This window comes from Saccopteryx bilineata, chromosome 3 (genome assembly GCF_036850765.1).
Source record: "Saccopteryx bilineata isolate mSacBil1 chromosome 3, mSacBil1_pri_phased_curated, whole genome shotgun sequence".
NCBI lineage: Eukaryota > Metazoa > Chordata > Mammalia > Chiroptera > Emballonuridae > Saccopteryx > Saccopteryx bilineata.
In genome coordinates this window covers 261,708,430-261,728,145 of record NC_089492.1, presented here as the reverse complement: position 1 = coordinate 261,728,145, position 19,716 = coordinate 261,708,430, and the positions used below count along the sequence as shown (strand labels likewise).

The 19,716-nt window shown below is 42.9% G+C and overlaps 1 protein-coding gene across 1 annotated transcript in view; it reads left to right on the top strand.

The window, feature by feature from the left end:
• Nucleotides 1-6,254: 6,254 nt before the first annotated feature.
• The window catches only part of SMAP2 (small ArfGAP2), a 46,989-nt gene continuing 33,527 nt past the window's right edge, over nucleotides 6,255-19,716 (top strand). Inside the window, exon 1 of the mRNA XM_066269520.1 lies at nucleotides 6,255-6,779. Coding sequence (XP_066125617.1) covers nucleotides 6,677-6,779 — 103 coding nt within the window. The 5' untranslated portion in view covers nucleotides 6,255-6,676. The remainder of the gene's footprint in view (nucleotides 6,780-19,716) is intronic.

Genomic DNA, 19,716 nt, shown 5'->3' with positions numbered 1-19,716 from the left:
CACCAGGGGCGATGCTCTGCCCATCAGGGGGCGATGCTCTGCCCCTCCGGGGCGTCGCTCTGCCGCGACCAGAGCCACTCTAGCGCCTGGGGCAGAGGCCAAGGAGCCATCCCCAGTGCCCGGGCCATCCCTGCTCCAATGGAGCCTTGGCTGCGGGAGGGGAAGAGAGAGACAGAGAGGAAGGGGGGGGGGGGTAGAGAAGCAAATGGGCGCTTCTCCTATGTGCCCTGGCCGGGAATCGAACCCGGGTCCCCCGCACGCCAGGCCGACGCTTTACCGCTGAACCAACCGACCAGGACTGGTGAGTGTTTCTTATACACTGGAGGATTACCCATCTCTCTTGGCACTGGTTGGAGATAGTCTATTGCAGAGATTGCACAGGAAAGGGCTCCAGACAGGAAAATGGAACCCTACTTCCAGTCTGAGCTCTGTCCTTTTCTTTTTAACCTGGATCAAGAATCTGGTAGAAGTCTGCCCTGGCCGGGTGGCTTAATGAATCTCTATTCATCATCCGGGTGTGCCCAGGTCACGGGTTTGATCCCGGCTCAGGGCATGTATGAGAACAATCAATGAGTGCACACCTAAATGGAACACCTAAGTGGAACAAGTTGGTGCTTTTCTCTCTCTCTCTCCCTTCACCCTCCTTTTCTCTCTCTCTCTTTCTGAAATCAATGGACCTATTAAAAAAAAAAAGAATCTGGTTGAAGTCTGAATTTATTCTAGTGATAAATAAAAAATGTAATGTCTAATTCCTTGACTCCTCAAAGAAGTGATTCTTAAACTTGTTTAGGTTACACACACCTTTGCAAATCTAGGGCCCACTCTTCAGTTAAGTACACAGGCCCACACACCCATGAAATTTGTTATATGATTGGTTGTCAGCGGGTTGACAAGGTGCTAACATCCATCTGTGAACCCAGGTTGAGATACCCTCCAAGCTTTAATGATATTAGGAACAGTGTGGGTTCCAACCTCCTAAACACAGCACACAAAGCTCGTTGTGATCTGGCCCTTCGCACCCCCCTCTCCAGCTTCTCCTAATGCTCTTTGCACATAACAATTTTCAGTTCTCCTTTCTCACTTCTGCACTTTCATGCATACTAATCTCTGCCTGGAATGTTCTCCTCCTTGATTGCCTGGAAACTGACAAACTTTATTAAGTCAGATTTAAGCACTTTGTATAAAAACAGGACATTTTGATGGGCTGTTTATATGAAAGCAGCCACAATGTCAATTCCCCATGTTAAAATGTAAAAATGATTTTTCTTTAAGCCAGCTTGACAGTTTTTTGTCTTCTCTTCCTCCTGTCCTCCCCTGACCATTTCAGATAGAAAATAATTCTTCTAGCATATTAATTATGGTGAGAACCACCATTCCACAAGAGAAAGATAATAGCAATAAGAATGAGATTTCTACCTTGCCTGACCAGGCAGTGGCACAGTAGATAGAGCATTGGACTGCAACTCAGAGGATCCATGTTTGAAACCCTGAGGTCACCGGGTTGAGTGTGGGCTCATCCGGCTCGAGTGTGGGATCATAGACATGACCCTGTGGTTGCTGGCTTGAGCCTAAAGGTCACTGGCTTGAAGCCCAAAGTCGCTGGTTTGAACAAGGGGTCACTTGCTCTGCTGTAGCCACCACCCTCCATCCCATCAAGGCACATATGAAAAAGCGATCAATGAACAACTAAGGAGCCGCATTGAAGAATTGATGCTTTTCATCTCTCTCCTTTTGTATCTCTCTCTCTCTCTCTCTCTCTCTCTCTCTCACACACACACACACACACACACACACACACACACACACACAAAGAGATTTCTACATTGTAGATCCTTCCAGCGGAAGAATTCAGAAGTGCTAAGACTACTTTTGCAGATGAATGTCAAGGTCTTCTGCTGCTTTTACAGGATGGAGTCAGGAATAATTTATCTGTGGCCCTGACCACATGGACCCTGTGGCAGACATTGTCTTCTGGCTGTCCATAGCCATTCCTAGCCCCTCTCTCTATTGCTGCCTCTCACTCTAGGGGCTGGAAAGCCAGACACGTGCTTTCCCAAACACCTTTATAGTTAGGGGGTGAGCCACACAGCTGGTTCTAGCCAATGAGTCTTAAGGGAAAGTCTGCTAGGAGCTTCTGGGAAAACCTACGCATCCCTGATAAAGAGAGCAACCAGATTGGGAGGACTGTTTTCCCCCTCTTCCTGCCTTCAATGATGATGTGATGTTTGGAACTGTGGTGACCATTTTGTGACCATGAGGTGATTAGCATGAGCAGTGGTTCTCAAATTTGAGTGTGCATCAGAATTACCCAGAGGGCTTCTCAAAACACAGACTGATAGGTCCTACCCCAGAGTTTCTAATTCCTAGGTCAGGAGTGGGCCTGAGAATTTGCACTGCTACCAAGTTTCCAAGTGATGCTGATGCTCTGGGTTGAGGACTACTGAACGTGAGGATAAAAATTCAATAGGCTGATGATGGCAAAGCAGCACGATAGAGTCTGGGAGCCGAGGACCTCACCAGGTAGCTGACCAATGCAAATATCTGCCCTGCCTCTGGCTTCCTTATTCTGTGAGGGAAATAAAGCCCCATTTGTTTATATCGCAGTTAGCTGGGTGTCTTAAGACCTGCATAGAAAAGCACTCTGAACTTACAGAGAAAAAGAGTTGGGCTTTGTGGGGAGGGCAGAAGAACAGAAAAATCTAGAGAAATGCTCATCCGAGGCTAACTTAGCATGAAGTAAAAACTGTTTTGACAGGAAATGTTTTGAAACACCTTTTAGAGTCCCATGGGTGCTGATCACAGTAAGATTGTGGGTTTAAAGAACTATTTTAAGTTAACTAAAAGAATTTTAAAGTAAAGCATGTACATAGTTTAAAAAGTCTAATTATACCAGGCTTCTAATGACAACTGGTAATGCCCTTCCTACCTCTACCCACCCCCATACCTACTCTTCTGAGGGAATTGTTTTTAACCCTTATAGTTATTTTTCCTGAAATTTGAAAATTTTCCTAATGACATGCTCATGCTATCGTTATTTATCTTTTCAGCTTTGCTTATTCACTTCCTCCCATAGAAGATGAGAATTTCTATGATGAGGAAGATGAGGTTTCTTTTTCTATGTCCTTTCCTTCTCCACGCCACATACTGAAATCTGTCAGTGCCTTTGTCTTGGAGTTCTTAGTCCCCAGAACTGTGAGAAATACATTTTTTTTTTGTATTGTATTGTATTGTATTGTATTGTATTGTATTGTATTGTATTCTTTCTGAAGCTGGAAACGGGGAGAGACAGTCAGACAGACTCCTGCATGCACCCGACCGGGATCTACCCGGCACACCCACCAGGGGCGACGCTCTGCCCACCAGGGGGCGATGCTCTGCCCCTCCGGGCGTCGCTCTCCCGCGACCAGAGCCACTCTAGCGCCTGGGGCAGAGGCCAAGGAGCCATCCCCAGCGCCCGGGCCATCTTTGCTCCAATGGAGCCTCGCTGCGGGAGGGGAAGAGAAAGACAGGGAGGAAGGAGGGGGGGGTGGAGAAGCAAATGGGCGCTTCTCCTATGTGCCCTGGCCGGGAATCGAACCCAGGTCCCCTGCACGCCAGGCCGACGCTCTACCGCTGGGCCAACCGGCCAGGGCCATTTCTGTTGTTTTTAAGCCACCCAGTCAGTCTATGGTTTTCTGAATGAACTAAGACAGTCACCATCTTGAACACTGATGGTTAACATGCCAGAGGAAAAAGAAGCAGAGAAGTCTCAAGGCTGCAGCTAAATGCTTCAGGCGTGAAATAGCACGTATCCTTTCTGCTCAAACTCACTGGCCACATTCAACTAAGAGGGCCAAGAAATAAAATTCTGGGAACCAAGTTCCCAGAAAGCAGAAAGCCAAGAATATTTAGTGAAGAGGATGAATTATCTGTTAGTACTATGTGCCAAAAGCTGTTCAAGCATAGTATATTATTCCAGTTAAGCTTCACAACGATCCTATGAAATAGGTAATATTATATCATCATAGTTCCTATGTTATAGATCAGTGGTAGTCAACCTGGTCCCTAACGCCCACTAGTGGGTGTTCCAGCTTTCATGGTGGGCGGTCGTGAAGCAACCAAAGTATAAATAAAAAGATAGATTTAACTATAGTAAGTTGTTTTATAAAGATTTATTCTGCCAAAGTTAGCAAAAATCTGACATAAAGTACTTGGTAAGTAATTATTATTATATGCTTTAACTTGCTGTAACTCTGCTTTATAAATTTTATAAAGTTACTTCCCTACTTTATAAATCACCATTACTGTGGAACTGGTGGACGGTTAGAAAATTTTACTACTAACAGAGATACAAAAGTGGGTGGTAGGTATAAAAAGGTTGACTACCCCTGTTATAGATGAAAGAACTGAGGCATAGAGAGGTTAAGCAATCTGATCAAAGTCACACAGATAGTAGGTGGCAAAGGTGAGAATTTAAACATATTCATCTGGTCCCATAGTGTGTGGGACTTTATTAGATGGAAAAATTTGAGAAGCACTGCCATTGATGATGGATAGTCACTAAAGGATTTTAAGCAGGAGGGTATGATTCAATTAGATTTGCCATTTAGAAAGCTCTTTCCAAAGAGTGGGGTGAAGAATCAATTTAACTAGGGTTAGAGTAGACTAAGGCAGGAAGGTTATTTGCATAATGAAAAGGAGAAGAAATAGAGGGCTTGAATTAAAGCACAATTACCACAATTAACTAGATAATCTTGAGCTTGTGTTTTCTCATTTCTTGAAAAATGGTTATGCTAATACCTATTTTGATAGTTATCTTTCTGAGAATTATAAGGGATAACATAAGCAAAAACTGACAATACTAATGCTGGAATCGCTGGAATCACAGAAACCTAGGTTTAAAATCTCAGCTCTACTATTCACTAGATGGATATTATCCTAAGTCTCAGTTTGCTCATTTATAAAATAGGTGTTAAAGAAGAAAAGTTAAATAAGTTATAGAAAAATTATTGCAAACTGGCAGCAGGTCTAGAAAATTAGCTTAGGAGGAACGCAGGATCCCTTCTAGAGAAAGAGCTGATTTGACTAGGAAAACTACCTTAATGAATTTGTTTGTTTATTAAAATCAAGCCTCCTAGGCATAGCTAGAGGAGAGGTTTTAATAATTAAATTGTTTTGATGAATAAAGTAATAGAGAATTTTAATTTTTCTCTGATGAGATTAAAGTTTTGAGGGAAGCCTAGTCTTGGGAGAAAGTAAAGAGATGGGAAAGAGGGTTTCACTAGAGACAAGATAACTGACAATCTGGTTTTACCAACTTCCCTGATCTATTCTTCCCATGACAGCCGGTGATCTTTTAAAATCACTAATTGAATCGTATTGTTCCTCCCCCCCAAGTGCCTGCTAGTTAAGTTAGATGTTGCTCAGTAACAATTTAAAGAATGAATGAATGAATACATTTGCCAGATGGCAGGTGGATCTCTAAAGAAAAGAACAGTTATCAAATTCTCTGTAACAAGGGTGGCTTTGGACAATTGTGTTGAATAATCATAGTTGCCTATGCTGTAATCACCCTTTCTCTTTACACCATTCCCTCCAAATAACCTAGTAAAAGTCTGCTGCACAAAACAACTATTTGGGGAGAATTTAAGAAATGAAAGAGAAAGTTTCTAACCATCCGGCAAAAAACCAAAACTTAACAAAAACAAAGATGGCAGTAACCACAAGAGGAAAGCTAATAAACAGGGAGACCCAGAATTCAGTGGAAGCAGACATTCCAATTGAGAAGTGACCAGAATCCTCTGAAAATTTGGGGAGGATGTGATGTCCTCCTTACCCAGGGTTAAAAGCTTGAGCCTTTCTATTTGGCTTTTGAAGGTCTTTGGGGTATCCATAACCCCAGGAGAAAGATGATACATAAGGATGATAAGTATTTAACTCATTAGAGATGATTTGAGGATTATATTACGATAATTCATGTAAAGAGAGATCAGCACAGTGCTTGGCACATAGCAAGAGCTCAGTAAACGTTCATTACTGTTTTTCTTTACTTTCTCCCCCTCGCTCCACTCCTTTTTTGCCAGGCTCCATTCATTCTTTTCCAAGGGCATGTAGGGGGCGTGTCCACTCATCCTCCGCCCCACCCAGGCCCCGCCCCTTACTTCTGCCCGGATTGGTTCCTGAGTGGCGGAGCCCCGGGAAGAGCCCAGTACGGCCCAGTACGAAGCGGTGGGGGCGGAGCGCATGCGCGGGCTGGGCAGGGTGGAGGTGGAGAGGAAGAGCTGCCGGAAGTAGACGGCAGAAGTGGTGGCGGAGCAGGCGGCAGCTGCCAGGGAAACCGAGACCGACACTCACCGCCCGCAGACAGGCAGGCTAGGCGGTTGTCTTTGTGCCCCTCACCCAGGAGACCCGACAGCAGCCCCCCTTGCATGGGCTGAGTGAGGGTCCTTAGGCCCGCAGCTTTCTCTGGACTTGAGCCTTCCCCTAAGCCCGCCAGGGGGCGTCGCAGTGAGGGGCTGCAGGGTGAGGGGCGGGCGCGGCTGACCCGACAAGGGGCGCGGGGCCGGAGGAGAGGGCTCTGCCCCGCTCAGGAGGTGCCCCTGGGCGGGGGACCGGGAGTCCTCACCTTCCGACAGAGGCAAAGGTTTCTGGGGGTGAGGAGGGTGCGTCGCCCTCTGCCCCCGCCGGCACCCTGGCCATGACGGGCAAGTCGGTGAAGGACGTGGATCGGTACCAGGCGGTCCTGGCCAATCTGCTGCTGGAGGAGGATAACAAGTTTTGTGCGGACTGTCAGTCTAAAGGTAGCGTATCCCTTCGGCGGGCGGGAGGTCCTCCAGCCTCCGGGCGCTCCTGGGAGCTCGTCTGTGTGGGGAGGGGGTTTCTGGAGCTTGGGCCGCCTAAATCATCCTAAATGGTAACCTCGTGCTACCTTGCTGCTGAGCCTGCCTGGTGTTCTGCAGCGCCGGGATTGGTGTGGAGAGAGGTTGCGAAGGCGAGTGTGTGTTTGTCTGTGTTGGGGGAGTGATGGTGGGGGTGGAAGTGGCGTGGTGTGTGCAGGCGAGTGTCTGTATTTCAGGGCTCTGAATGAGTTCTGGGCTGTCATTCCAGAGGCAGCCCAGAGCTCACATGCAAAGCTGGGGATGAACTGCAGTGTGCGGATCTGAGTGTGACAGAGAGGGGGAGAGAGGAGGAGAGAGAAGGGAGGGAGGAAAGTGAGATGATGCTGGAAAGGAAAAGTGCTTAAATAATTTTTAAAGGTGGTGATTGTTGCTGCCTGCTATTTGGTTAGCAGTTCCTTCTATCAGTTTATAGACTTGCTGAGATCTGGGGGAGTGCTTAGGTAGCTTTCTTCCTGAATATGTGCAGTGGAAACTGCCTTAAGCAGTGACACAGTGCCGATTTCTAGACAGCCTACCCCTGGCTTGTGGAGTGCGTTTGCGGCCTAATGTGTGGGGTGGCAGAAACTAGCAGACTGTGGCCATAGTGTAGGGCCTGTTTAATTTCTAGAGAGAAGAAAGCAACGGATACATTGAATTTGTTGCTTCCATAGTGATTGATTAACCTTCTAAAGGTGAGATAAGAACATTATAAATTGGCAGAGTCATTTAGTCTTTGTTTTCTGTGCCCTCAAGGATTTATGGTTTATTCCAGTTAAAAATCAGTATGATATGAAAGTGTAGTTATTAGTGAAATGTTTGCACTTGAAGCTTATAGATACAAGCATCTATAAATATAAATATTTTGTTTTCTTATTTTCTTTCTGAATTATTTGGAATATCATTGGAAGAGTTGGAGAATTTTTTTTTTCTTTGGTTGGGGAGAAAGAGATAGTTATATTTTGGGAGCTTTTGTTAATTTATTTGTGTGTATAATGCAGTGGATTTGCCTTATAGCATATTGAGCATATAGTATACAAGAAAGATTTACTAGTAAATGCATTTGTATTTATCAATATTGAGAAAGGAAGTATATGCATAATGGATGCTTTCACTAATTTCCTTTTATTTTAGAAAAATTTATGTGAGAACAGAGGGATGATACACTGATACTACTAGAAACCTAGTAGTATATTTTAGGGCCCTTTACCAATAGATAAATGGCATGTGTCATTAGGACAGCAGGTCTCCAGACTTCTTTCTTGAATTTTTGCATTAGCAAGAATTCATTTTCAGAAGTACTTTAGAATCAATTGATGTTGGATAGGTTAATTTCTTAAAGTTGACTTTTGCTAGATCTTGGCCTAGATCTATTGGAAGATTCTTTTTAAAATTTAGGATTGTAGCCCTGGCTGGGTTGCTCAGTGGATGAAATGTTGTCCTGGTGCACCGAGGTTACAAGTTCAATTCCAGTTCAGGGCATGTACGGAGGCGGTCAATGGGTGGAGCAGAGAGTTGGTGCTTGACTGACTCTATCTCTCTCTCTCTCTCTCTCTCCCTCTTCTCTTTCTGCCCCTCTCCCTTCTCTGCCCCTCTCCCCCTCCCCTCCCGTCCTTTCTCTCCCTTCCTTTTTTTTCTTTCTCTCTCTCAAATTAATGGACAATTTTTAAAGAAACTTAGGAATGTATCTCTTAACTTTACTGAAATTTCCTTATGTCCTGGGTTGACAGATCTTGAGTCACATTGAAGCAACCCACTGGAGTGAGCATGCTACATTTGGGGAGTCAGATGCCATTTTATTGATTAGTACCCCCCCATTTGTCATACCACTCTTATACTTACTCATATTTCAGTAAAATACAGCATATGGAATAGAGGTTGATTCATCACTTCTTTCTCCAAATTTTCCATTGCTCTTTATCAATAGTGTTACTGAGGATCGAGTAGTGAAACATTAGTTAATTCTTAATGAGAACCAGTAACTGGCTCGTAAACCTAATTAATTGCTGTTGATGGTAGAATCCTGGTTCCTGAAACAATTTATTTTTATAGATTAGTTCTACATTTGCCTTGGTGGCTTCAGTGACTTGGCCATTGTATTAAAATTGAGATGACAATATGTCAGTCATTTTTCAATTCAGTTCAAGAAGACATTTGTTAATTATCGAATCCCTTTCACTCTTTCAGCCTCTCTCATTCATTTTCCTACTCCTTTTCCTGGTTTTGGTTGTCATAATGATCATGTGAACAACTGTCAGATCATGAAAAGAAGAGGCATTTGCATCAATAGATTAAGTTGTCTATTAGCTGTGGTAAAAAATATATTTAGTGGGAGAAGAAACTTAAAAAACTATTGGCTAAAATGAGACGTGTATTTGAGTTTATCTCTATGTCTCATGCCCTTCCTTACTTAGAGAACTGAGAGCTACAGGACCTGGTGGGTGATTGCTAATCTATTAATATTAAGTCAGATGCTGTAGCCCTGGACTGCAGACCTATGAGCAGGTATTTTTATAATGTTCCAAAAATAACTCTTTGGCAATGACTCTTCTTTTTAAAAACTTATACTTATTTAAGAATGTTATTATCTTTAGATACATAATTTAAACATTAGAATAGAGAACAAAACTGTGTTCTCTTTATATAGTACAAGTTTTGCTGGTCCTGGGTTTTAAAATTGTTCTTGCACAAGACCCACCAGGCACGAAAGTGATTCCTGTGTGGGAAAGGAAGCTGATTTGGCAGTGCCTTTAAAAAAAATAATGCTATGACTTGCTGTAGGCCCAAAGATGTGGTTTCCTCATGATCCCAAATCTTCAAGTTATTGTGACCTTTAAGGTGAATTTTGGACTAATTTAAATAGTAGTAGTGATAAAACAGAGGAAAACAGTGAAAATTCCAGGTATGTCAGTGGCAGTTCTACCTAGTCGAGGCTGGATCCCAGTTTTGGGTGGACCCTTGGTAGGTCTTACTGGCCCAAAGTTTAGTCTTTAGCTCTGAGGGTCCATATTTCATCAGTGTGCCTGAAATAACTCCTTATCAACCTCTTCAAAGACTGGTTTAAACTAGACACTATCTTATTTACCATGAAAGGATTTACCTTTCTGATGACCTGAATACTTGTGTCCACTATTCAGACACTCTTTTCTCGGTATCAAGGTTCATAAAAAATTGAGAGCTGTGTAATGAGTGAAGAATTAAAATGAAAGAAATTGGAAGATCTTAAAGAATATATACTTCAGACTTTGAGACACCACATGGAATTCTGGAGTCTGACAGAAACTTTGCAATACTTTTTTACTCTTCTTTTTTGCTCCTTCCTATCTCTGAAATGTTTTCACCTTGAATCACCTAACCATTGCCTCTATTTCCATTCCCATTATGTATTCTTTTTTTCTTTTAATTAAGAGCAGGGGAGGCTTTATTCTTTTTTTTTTTTAATTAAGAGCAGGGGAGGCAGAGAGACAGACTCTCACATGCACCCCAACCGAAATCCACTTGGCAAGCCCCATATGGGGCAATATTCTGCCTATTTGGGGCATTGCTCTTGTTCCGCAACTGACCTATTGTTAGCACTTGAGCTGGAGGCCACAGAGCCATCGTCTGTACCAGGGGCCAACACGCTCAAATCAATCAAGCCATGGCTGTGGGAGGGGTAGAAAGAGAAGAGAAGAGAAGAGGAGTGTGGAGAAGAAGATGGTTGCTTCTCCTGCGTGCCCTGACTGGGAATCGAACCTGGGACATCCACACCTGGGCCGACGCTCTACCACTGAGCAAACCGGCCAGGACCCCATAATATATTCTTAAATTTAAATTTACCTTTATAAAAATGTAGCACTTGCACATGGTTCAAAATGAAAAGGTTTAAAGGGAATGTGTACAGTGAAGAATTGTGTTCCTGTCCCTGGTTTCTTAGCCATCATTTTTCCTTCCTGGAAGTACATTATTGATAATTTCCTGTGGGTTTTTTAGGGATACTCTGCATAGACAAACAACTACATTTAACATTTAAATACAATATATTCCTATGCAGTGCTTTTGTGCAAACAGTAAGTGCTACCCACACTTCATGGCACCTTGCATTTTCTAATCAATAGTATAACACAGAGAACCGGAAAATCTACAACATTGAGGGGCTTCATCAGTCTTTCAAGGCATTTTCTAAGTCTCTACCTAGCTTATCTTAAATGGAAAGATCTGCTGAAGCATGTTGAAAACATCTGGTCTTATTAAAGGTATCTTAGAAAGTGTCCGAGGCCCATCCATAGCATACAGAAGCCCACCTCACAGGTGGCAGAGAAGAGCAGTGGAAGGGGCTAGAGCAGGTGTTGGGAATCTTTTTGGCTGAGAGAGCCATGAACGCCACGTATTTTAAAATGTAATTCCATGAGAGCCATACAACAACCTGTGTACATTATGCACTGTCCAATAAAAATTTGGTGTTGTCCCGGAGGACAGCTGTGATTGGCTCCAGCCACCCGCAACCATGAACATGAGCAGTAGGAAATGAATGGATTGTAATACATGAGAATGTTTTTATATTTTTAACATTATTTTTTTTATTAAAGATTTGTCTATGAGCCAGATGCAGCCATCAAAAGAACCACATCTGGCTCACGAGCCATAGGTTTCCGACCCCTGGGCTAGAGACTCCATGCTGAACTATTCAGTTAAACTCCTTTTCTTTGTTTATTTTAGCTTTGTCAACCTTCAGCTCGCCACCTAACATCCTCAATTTAATTTTCCTCCTTTGAAAATAAAAGTGCTTTGTAAACAAAAGTGTTGCACAGCTGTAAGCAGTATTTATTATTACCATTGCTATCTCATTTATTTTATCATGATTATTCATTTCCGTTTCTGACTTTATTCCCTTAAATACTCCAGTTCCTGGAAGCCACAGTTATAATGACTCACCCAATAATTCCCTAGTCTTTAAGCCAAAACCATTTCCTATACATGGAGTCCTGGCATTTTTACAAATGTTCTTTATGGTACCCTTGAGAATTGTCTCTGGATGTTTCCTGACTCTTCAAATTCATGTGAAAAATTAGACCAAGGAATCTTTGTATTAAAGTTTTCTATTAGTAGTCCTAAATTTTAACTCTGGTAAATTAATTTTCTAGCTTTGCTTTACATTTGTTTTCTGTTAATAGCTAAAGCATTGCTTTTTTAAAAAAATATACTATTTCTTTTTTAAAATTTTAAAATTTTTATTACAAGTGCTTGTGTCAAGGGCTGACTTTCAATAGATTGTAAATCATTGCTTGTTAAACATCATTCCTTAGAACATGAACTTCCCTATCAATTTTAAATCATTTTAGCTGTATCTCTGGGACCTTTTGAGAGGTTAGAAGCATTCTATCAGATCTAGACCACAGAAGGGGTTTTGCTTCCATCTCTAGTCCAGTAGCCTCCAGCCAAGATCAGATAACTCTGGGTTTTTACACCTAATGTACCTGAATTCTGACAGTTGTGGTTAGCTTGACACAGTTTTACTGAAAGTAATTTGTTCAATTCCCTATTAGATTGTCTTTTAATAACAGCTTGTTAAACCTGTTCCCTGGGAGATACTTTCCTATTTGTTCTGCTTGTACTTTAAGTGAGACAGAGATTACAAAATGCTATAACTTTGAGGGTGAAGTCTTTGCAGGCCTGCAGTCCTACGCTACATATATTCATTCAGATAATATTTCTTAAGCACCTACTTTGTGCCAGATTCCATACCAGGATATGTAAATTAAAAATTAGGGTATTTGGGCCTGACCTGTGGTGGCGCAGTGGATAAAACTTTAACCTGGAATGCTGGGGTCACCAATTCAAAACCCAGGGCTTGCCTGGTCAAGCAAGGCACATAAGAGAAGCAACTATGAGTTGATGCTTTCTGCTCCTCCCTCCACTTCTCTCTCTCTCTAAATATCAATAAATAATAATAATTATAATAATAATAATAATTAAAATAAATAAATATATATTTTTTAAATTAAGTGAGAGCAGGGGAGGCAGAGAGACAGACTCCTGCATGCATCCCAACTGGGATCCAACCAGCAAGCCCCCTATGGGGTGATGCTCTGCCCATCTAGGGTGTTGTTCCATTGCTCGGTAACCAAACTATTTTTAACACCTGAGTGGAGGCCATGGAGCCATCCTCAGTGCCCAGGGCCAACTTGCAGGAGGGGGGAGAAAGAGAGAGGGAGAGAGAGAGAGAATAGGGGGGAGGGGGGGAGAAGTAGATGGTTACTTCTCCTGTGTGCCCTGACTGAGAATTGAACCTGGGACTTCCACACACCAGGCAACGCTCTACCAGTGAGCAAGCCAGCCAGGGCCAAATAAAATCTTTAAAAAAACAAAACTAGGGTCTTTGGATTCAAGGACTTTACAGTCTATGAGGGAAGCAGATGTGTAAACACATACATGATGCAATGCTGTAATTAGCATTATGGCATCATGTACAGGAAAAAAAGAAAGCAAACAAGTCAGCCTCAGGAAGTTGTGGCTTCTAAGAGACATGTAGGTTTTATGTTGAGTGATGAGCATGACTTTGCCAGGTGAATTTGGGGAACTTTGCATTCTGGGCAGAAGAAACAATGTGCAAAGGCTGCCACATGTGTTGTATCATGTGTGTGTGTGTGTGGGGGGGGAAGTTTTAGTATATTTTGATTACATGTTGGGAAGTGGCAGGGGTAGGCAGGGGCCAATAAGGTTAAAACCCTAGCTCTGTAGTTGGCTTGCTGTGTGGTATTGAGATTATAAATGTGCTTAAGACTCCAGGTAGTCCTGGAAACTACCTGCTACTCAAATGGAAGCATAAGTATTACAGGTATGAAATGTTTACTACTTGCTGAGTAATAAGGAAGTTCTGAGTATTGTGCACACAAGATCTCCATGTAAGTGCAACTTCACGAGTACATTCAATTGTCTTAGAAAAGTCTACTGAATTGGCAACAATAAGTGTTTCTGAAATTGATGGTGTTGGTTTTTGAGGCTGAACATGCTTTTATGCTCAGGCAGTCTAAGAGTTCTAAATATTTGATGTGTGCTTATGGTTACACAGTGCTTAGGATGTGTAAACAGGTAGTGCAGCCTGATCTCTCAGTAGACTTTTCAGCAAATCTATTGCTTTCAAGTAAATCATTAAACTGCTTTCTTTCTGCATTTTTCATCTGATGTCGTTGTGGTATGTAGGTGGCAGCTTTCTTGGGAATGGTTGTCTTTATAACTGTTCACCACATGAGTCATTGTCTGTTTCTGTTCTTCTGCCTGCAAATTCCAGCTTGGAAATAATATCATGCAATTGGTGACTCCAACACTGTCCTCATTATGTACATTGCAGCTGGCCTTGTATGTTATATTGATGGACTTTACCTGTGCCATAGATGAGGACTAAAATGACTAATTAAATAGACTCAGACTCAATCCCTCTGAATGATATCCCCTGTGAAAAAGATGCCAAGCAGGAAGGAATCTGTATAAAACACACTTATGTTTTACATTCTACGCATATGATGCCTAACTTTTATTATTGTGTCTGCTTAAATCCTTACCACAGTTTTACTTCTGTTTGAGCACAAGCGGCCAGTTTAAGTAGATACTAACTTTGAAGAAGTTCTGTATTGGCTTCTGGAATGTGACAGTTCAGCATACCACATTGAAAAGGTAGGACCCAAGTCTGTGTAGAGTAGAACACCTTAAAGTGAATTCACTTTTTCCAATTGTTAAAGAAATATCCCTAAATGGGTTAATTTTTTAAAATTGTAATTTGCCACAGTTAACGCATCCACTAGAATGTAAGTTCCAAGAGGGCAGGGGTGTCGTGCCTGTTTTGTTCACTATAGTATTGCCAGTACCTAGGATGGTGCTCAGCACAGATCAGCCTCTCAGGAAATATTTGTTTGAATGAATGAATTGATTTTTGTCATCCATACAGTCTTTGTTTCTGATCAGAAGAAATCTTTTATAGGTATCTGAATGTTTAATTTCTAGGAAAGCTAAGTTTTTATTAAAATATTTTTTAAAGCCAGAGACCCATCAGGGAAACAGAAACCGCTGTAGGTACAAGCAGAGGGAATTTAATACAGTATATGGAGTAAGTTACACAGATGATATAAGCACCGAGAAGGTAAATGGGCTGGTGAAGCAACCCAGAGATTAGCAACACTTGGGAGCGACTATACCCCTGAGGAAACTAAAAGATGCTCATGTCGCCAAGGGCCAGAAGCCTGAGCCATCTGTGTGATCTAGAAGGCAGGGCTGTCTGGTGGCAGCTGGAACTCAGACCAAGTAAAAGACAGGCTTCCCCTGTCCTCCTGTTTCTTACCTTATCAGTACCAACCACTGATGGAACTTACCCAGAAATCAGTTGGCAAGGGAGGTTTGTAGTTCCCTGTGATGGAGGAAGAAGACTAGGACCCAAGGGGAAGGAGGCAAAAGCACTTTTAAAAAAATCTAAGATAGCCTGACCATGCAGTGGCGCAGTGGATAGAGCGTGGGACTGGGATGCGGAAGGACCCAGGTTCGAGACCCCGAGTTCGCCGGCTTGAGCCCAAGGTCACTGGCTCGAGCAAGGGGTTACTCGTCTGCTGAGTGCCCTCAGTCAAGGCACATATGAGAAAGCAATCAATGAACAACTAAGGTGTTGCAACACGCCATGAAAAACTAATGATTGATGCTTCTCATCTCTCCATTCATGTCTGTCTGTCCCGTTCTATCCCTCTCTCTGACTCTGTCTCTGTAAAAAAAAAAAAGTCTCTAAGATATATTCCTTCTCCTTATAAGTAAATGATTGAGTTATATTTTGGACAAGCAATACGAAGGGTTTTCAGGCCGATAGAACCTGTGAACCTGTGTGCTTCTAAAGGATTTTAACTGTGGCTGAAACAATAATTAGTCTCAGGGAGTAAGGCAACAATTCAGTCATGGCCTATAAGAATATAATTAGAATGCATGACTGGGAAAATTGGCTTTTGTTGAATCTGATTTGACTGTTGGTTGCTGCCAGGAGTGATTTATCATTTGGTTACTCAGAAAATAAGCTCCCATTCTGAGAAGCCTTAAGCAGGATATGTATACATTGAGCTTGTCCCATCTACAATTGGAAGATGAGTCAATAACACATAAGGCGTGCAAGAGAGTTTTGAGGATTGCGGCCTTAAAATGTGGTGCAGGTTAGTCTTTCTTTGATAAATAAGGTAATTGCGGTGGAGCGGATTTTCCTGGTGCTACACATGTTAACTAGTCTTATTGATTTGTCTGCTGCTCCCCCCTCCCCCCCATATCTACAGATGGGTTAGCACTGTGGGAGGGAGGTGAGATCACTGGATCTACTTTCTTCTATGTTGGACCTGGAAAGTATTTTACCCTGTAAGAAAAGTTTCTGCTGCTCCATTTAAAGGCAGGACTTCCCAAATCGTTGCTACTAGTTTTCCTCTTGATTGTAAAGCATTTAATGAGTTACATGATACAAGCACAACCCTTCCTAGAAGTGCTTTTTCTGTCAATTGGGTCACCTGCCTTTGGGCCGCTGCTACATTAATGGAATTGGTGGAACTAGGCCAGCAAAGATTTTCAGTGTTTGTTTTTAGGCTATTTTCTACAGAGGCTAAGGATAAGGGACTCTCATTGTTTGCTTAACGTCACAGACTGTAAAAATTGCATAGGTTTCATTGTTTTTCTCTTTTCTCCAAAAGTTCATTTCTTCTTGGCAGGAATTACTATAATTCCAGATGTAATTAAAATGTAATTTTGTACTTTAAAAAGCATATCAGACTGCTTTCCAGAACCCCAGTCTGTTTCAACTTAAGAGGGACATCTATGCATTTTTGAAGCCTCACGTTTAATAAGTACACTATTTCGCTATGGTATTTGACTCTTCCATTTTCCAAACTTTCTCCTTCCCTACCCCACTCTTCTGGATCCTGTATTTCCCCACAGGCTTTGCGGATGCTGGTCCATTGATGGCTGCACTGCAAGTCCCTCCCCAGAGGGAAGCCCCCCCTCCCCCATGAGCCCAATCTGCCTTCAGCTGTGGCCATCCGTCAGGGTGAGGTTGCCCTGGTGGTTGTCTTCAGTTTGTCCAACTCTACCCTTACCCCCATCTTCCCTCAGGTGTGGCTGAGACTTGCCCTGGGTCCTCACCTTTGTAACATATCACTGGATAGTAATAGGATTTTCTTATTGCTGCTTTTTTTTTCATTTGTGAGTAATGTTAAGTAGTTTTGTAACCTTTTTTTTTTATTATTATTATTTTTTTGCATTTTTCTGAAGCTGGAAACCGGGAGGCAGTCAGACAGACTCCTGCATGCGCCGGACCGGGCTCCACCGGCACACCCACCAGGGGGCGATGCTCTGCCCATCTGGGGGGTCGCTCTATTGCGACCAGAGCCACTCTAGCGCCTGAGTCAGAGGCCAAGGAGCCATCCCCAGCGCCCAGGGCCATCTTTTGCTCCAGTGGAGCCTCAGCTGTGGGAGGGGGAGAGAGAGACAGAGAGGAGGGAGAGGGGGAGGGGTGGAGAAGCAGATGGGCGCCTCTCCTGTGTGCCCTGGCCGGGAATCAACCCGGGACTTCCACACGCCAGGCCGACGCTCTACCACTGAGCCAACCAGCCAGGGCGTTTTGTAACCATTTTTGTTGGCACTAGCCCTCTCTTCCCCATTTGTATATTTCTTATGGGTATTCCGGTTTGCGCATATGTGTGTGTGTGTGTGTGTGTGTGTGTGTACACATACATACACACACACACACACACACAGAGAGAATAGGGTTTATAGAGGTACTGTATTTACCTGAGTACTGGGTTTCAGAAACCCACTTGAAGAATACTATATTGATCTTTTTCTTTTTTTTAACTTTCAGTAAAAACTTTGAAAAAATAATTTCTTACTTCAAAGCAGTGAGGACTGGATTCCTCAGGCTTCATCTCATTTCTCCTCTACCACAATGTGCAACGTTCTCATTTCATGATGTATTGAAAATAGTAAAGCAGCTGTAGGAGGAAGATAGAGCTGCTCTGAGCCTGTAGCTGCCAACCTGCCCAGCATAGCGATGTGCGAGGCAGGACACCGTTTCTTTTCCTCTTTCAAACAGCCGTGCAGTCTTTCGCAGCAGTTGGTAATGATGGAAAAATCCCCAGGTTTTTACCACAGAACTTACATCTTTAGATGTGGGTTTACATATTAATTCTACAACGTTGCTTCCTGAAGTGCACACAAAGTAAATTTTGTTCACTTCTTCCTCTTTTCTTGTCTTACTGGAAGTCCCCAGTGTGTGTGTGGATTTAGAAATAAGTTCTTTAGTGTTTCAAGCCCTGAGTTTAAAATTGCTTTAATATTGTTTAGATGGTTGTTCTTGTTTTATGCTCTCAAAAAATAATTTCTTACAGAATTGTCTCTGTGAGCTGGTCACATCTTGTGCTGCAGTATAAGGCTCCTGGGGACTGGGTGCTGGTGTCTTTTTCTTGTTGATACTTTACCACTAGGGTTACAACTAACACAAGCCCTGCCATGAGAAATAGGAAGGAAACTCCCTGTTCTTACCATGATGCTTTTGTTCAAAAGAGCTGTAAACAGCAGAGCTTCCCAGCAGCAGAGCCTAAATGGTGTGTTATAGTAGAAAAGAACACCTGAAGAACAGGGTATCAGTTTAGTGGAGATTTAGCATCTACTGCGTGTAAAAAACGCTGGGGGAATATAAAGATGAGTCTAACTCCAGTCCAGCTGATGATTTCATCTGTAATGGAAACCAATTTAAGATTCAGGCTCTTCTATGTTGAAGCATTTTTACTGAAAAACTAGCTATTTGAAAAACTGGGGACTTTGTCTCTCTGAAAGTAGGCATGAGGAGTTTGGTTAGAAACTGTTTCACACCAGGGAAGATTTTTAAATTTATTTTTAATTTTTTTGTATTTTTCTGAAGTTGGAAACGGGGAGGCAGTCAGACAGACTCCTGCATGCGCCCGACTGGGATCCACCTGGCATGCCCACCAGGGGGCGATGCTCTGCCCATCTGGGGCGCCGCTCTGTTGCAACCAGAGCCACTCTAGCACCTGAGGCAGAGGCCACAGAGCCATCCTCAGTGCCCGGGCCAACTTTGCTCCAATGGAGCCTTGGCTGCAGAAGGGGAAGAGAGAGACAGAGAGGAAGGAGAGGGGGAGGGGTGGAGAAGCACATAGGCACTTCTCCTGTGTGCCCTGGCCGGGAATCAAACCCAGGACTCCTGCACACCACACCAATGCTCTACCACTGAGCCAACCGTCCAGGGCCAGGAGAATTTTGAGAAAAGGTTACTCTTTCTTTCTTCCTTTTTTCCTTTGTCCCTCCCTCTTCTTCCTTTCTTCTTTCCTCTTTTTTTCTTTCTCTTTTCTTTCTTTCTTTCTCTCTCTCTTTATTCTTTCCCTTTCCTTTTCTTTCCTTTTTTTTGAGGAAAGGTTTTTCTTAGAGTGAGTGCGATGATAACATCCCAGCTTATATGTGAGAGAAAGTGTCATTAAATGCAGCACTGATGGGTGTTCAGAGTTGAGAAATCATGTGAGCCTTCTAATTGTGAAAAGTTGTCCTCAGGGAGTCCTCTGGGTTGAGCCCATGTAGAGATGGCCTTGCTGTGGGGGCTGTCATTCTGAACTGCTTCACTGCAGTGGACGTCTGTTGAGGCAAGGAGTGGAAAACTGGCGAGAGTCCTAGCTTGGCCATGATCACAGCGAGATGGTCCAAGACATATCCATAAATTTCACATACAATCTTCTACATTATACACCTGGCATGTGGATATGTTGTAGTGCCATTGATTAGCATCTTAGGTTGTTCATATAGGCCTCCTACACTTCAATTCATTTCCCTGGGAAGGTGGATTAGAAGCCCTACATTGATAGAA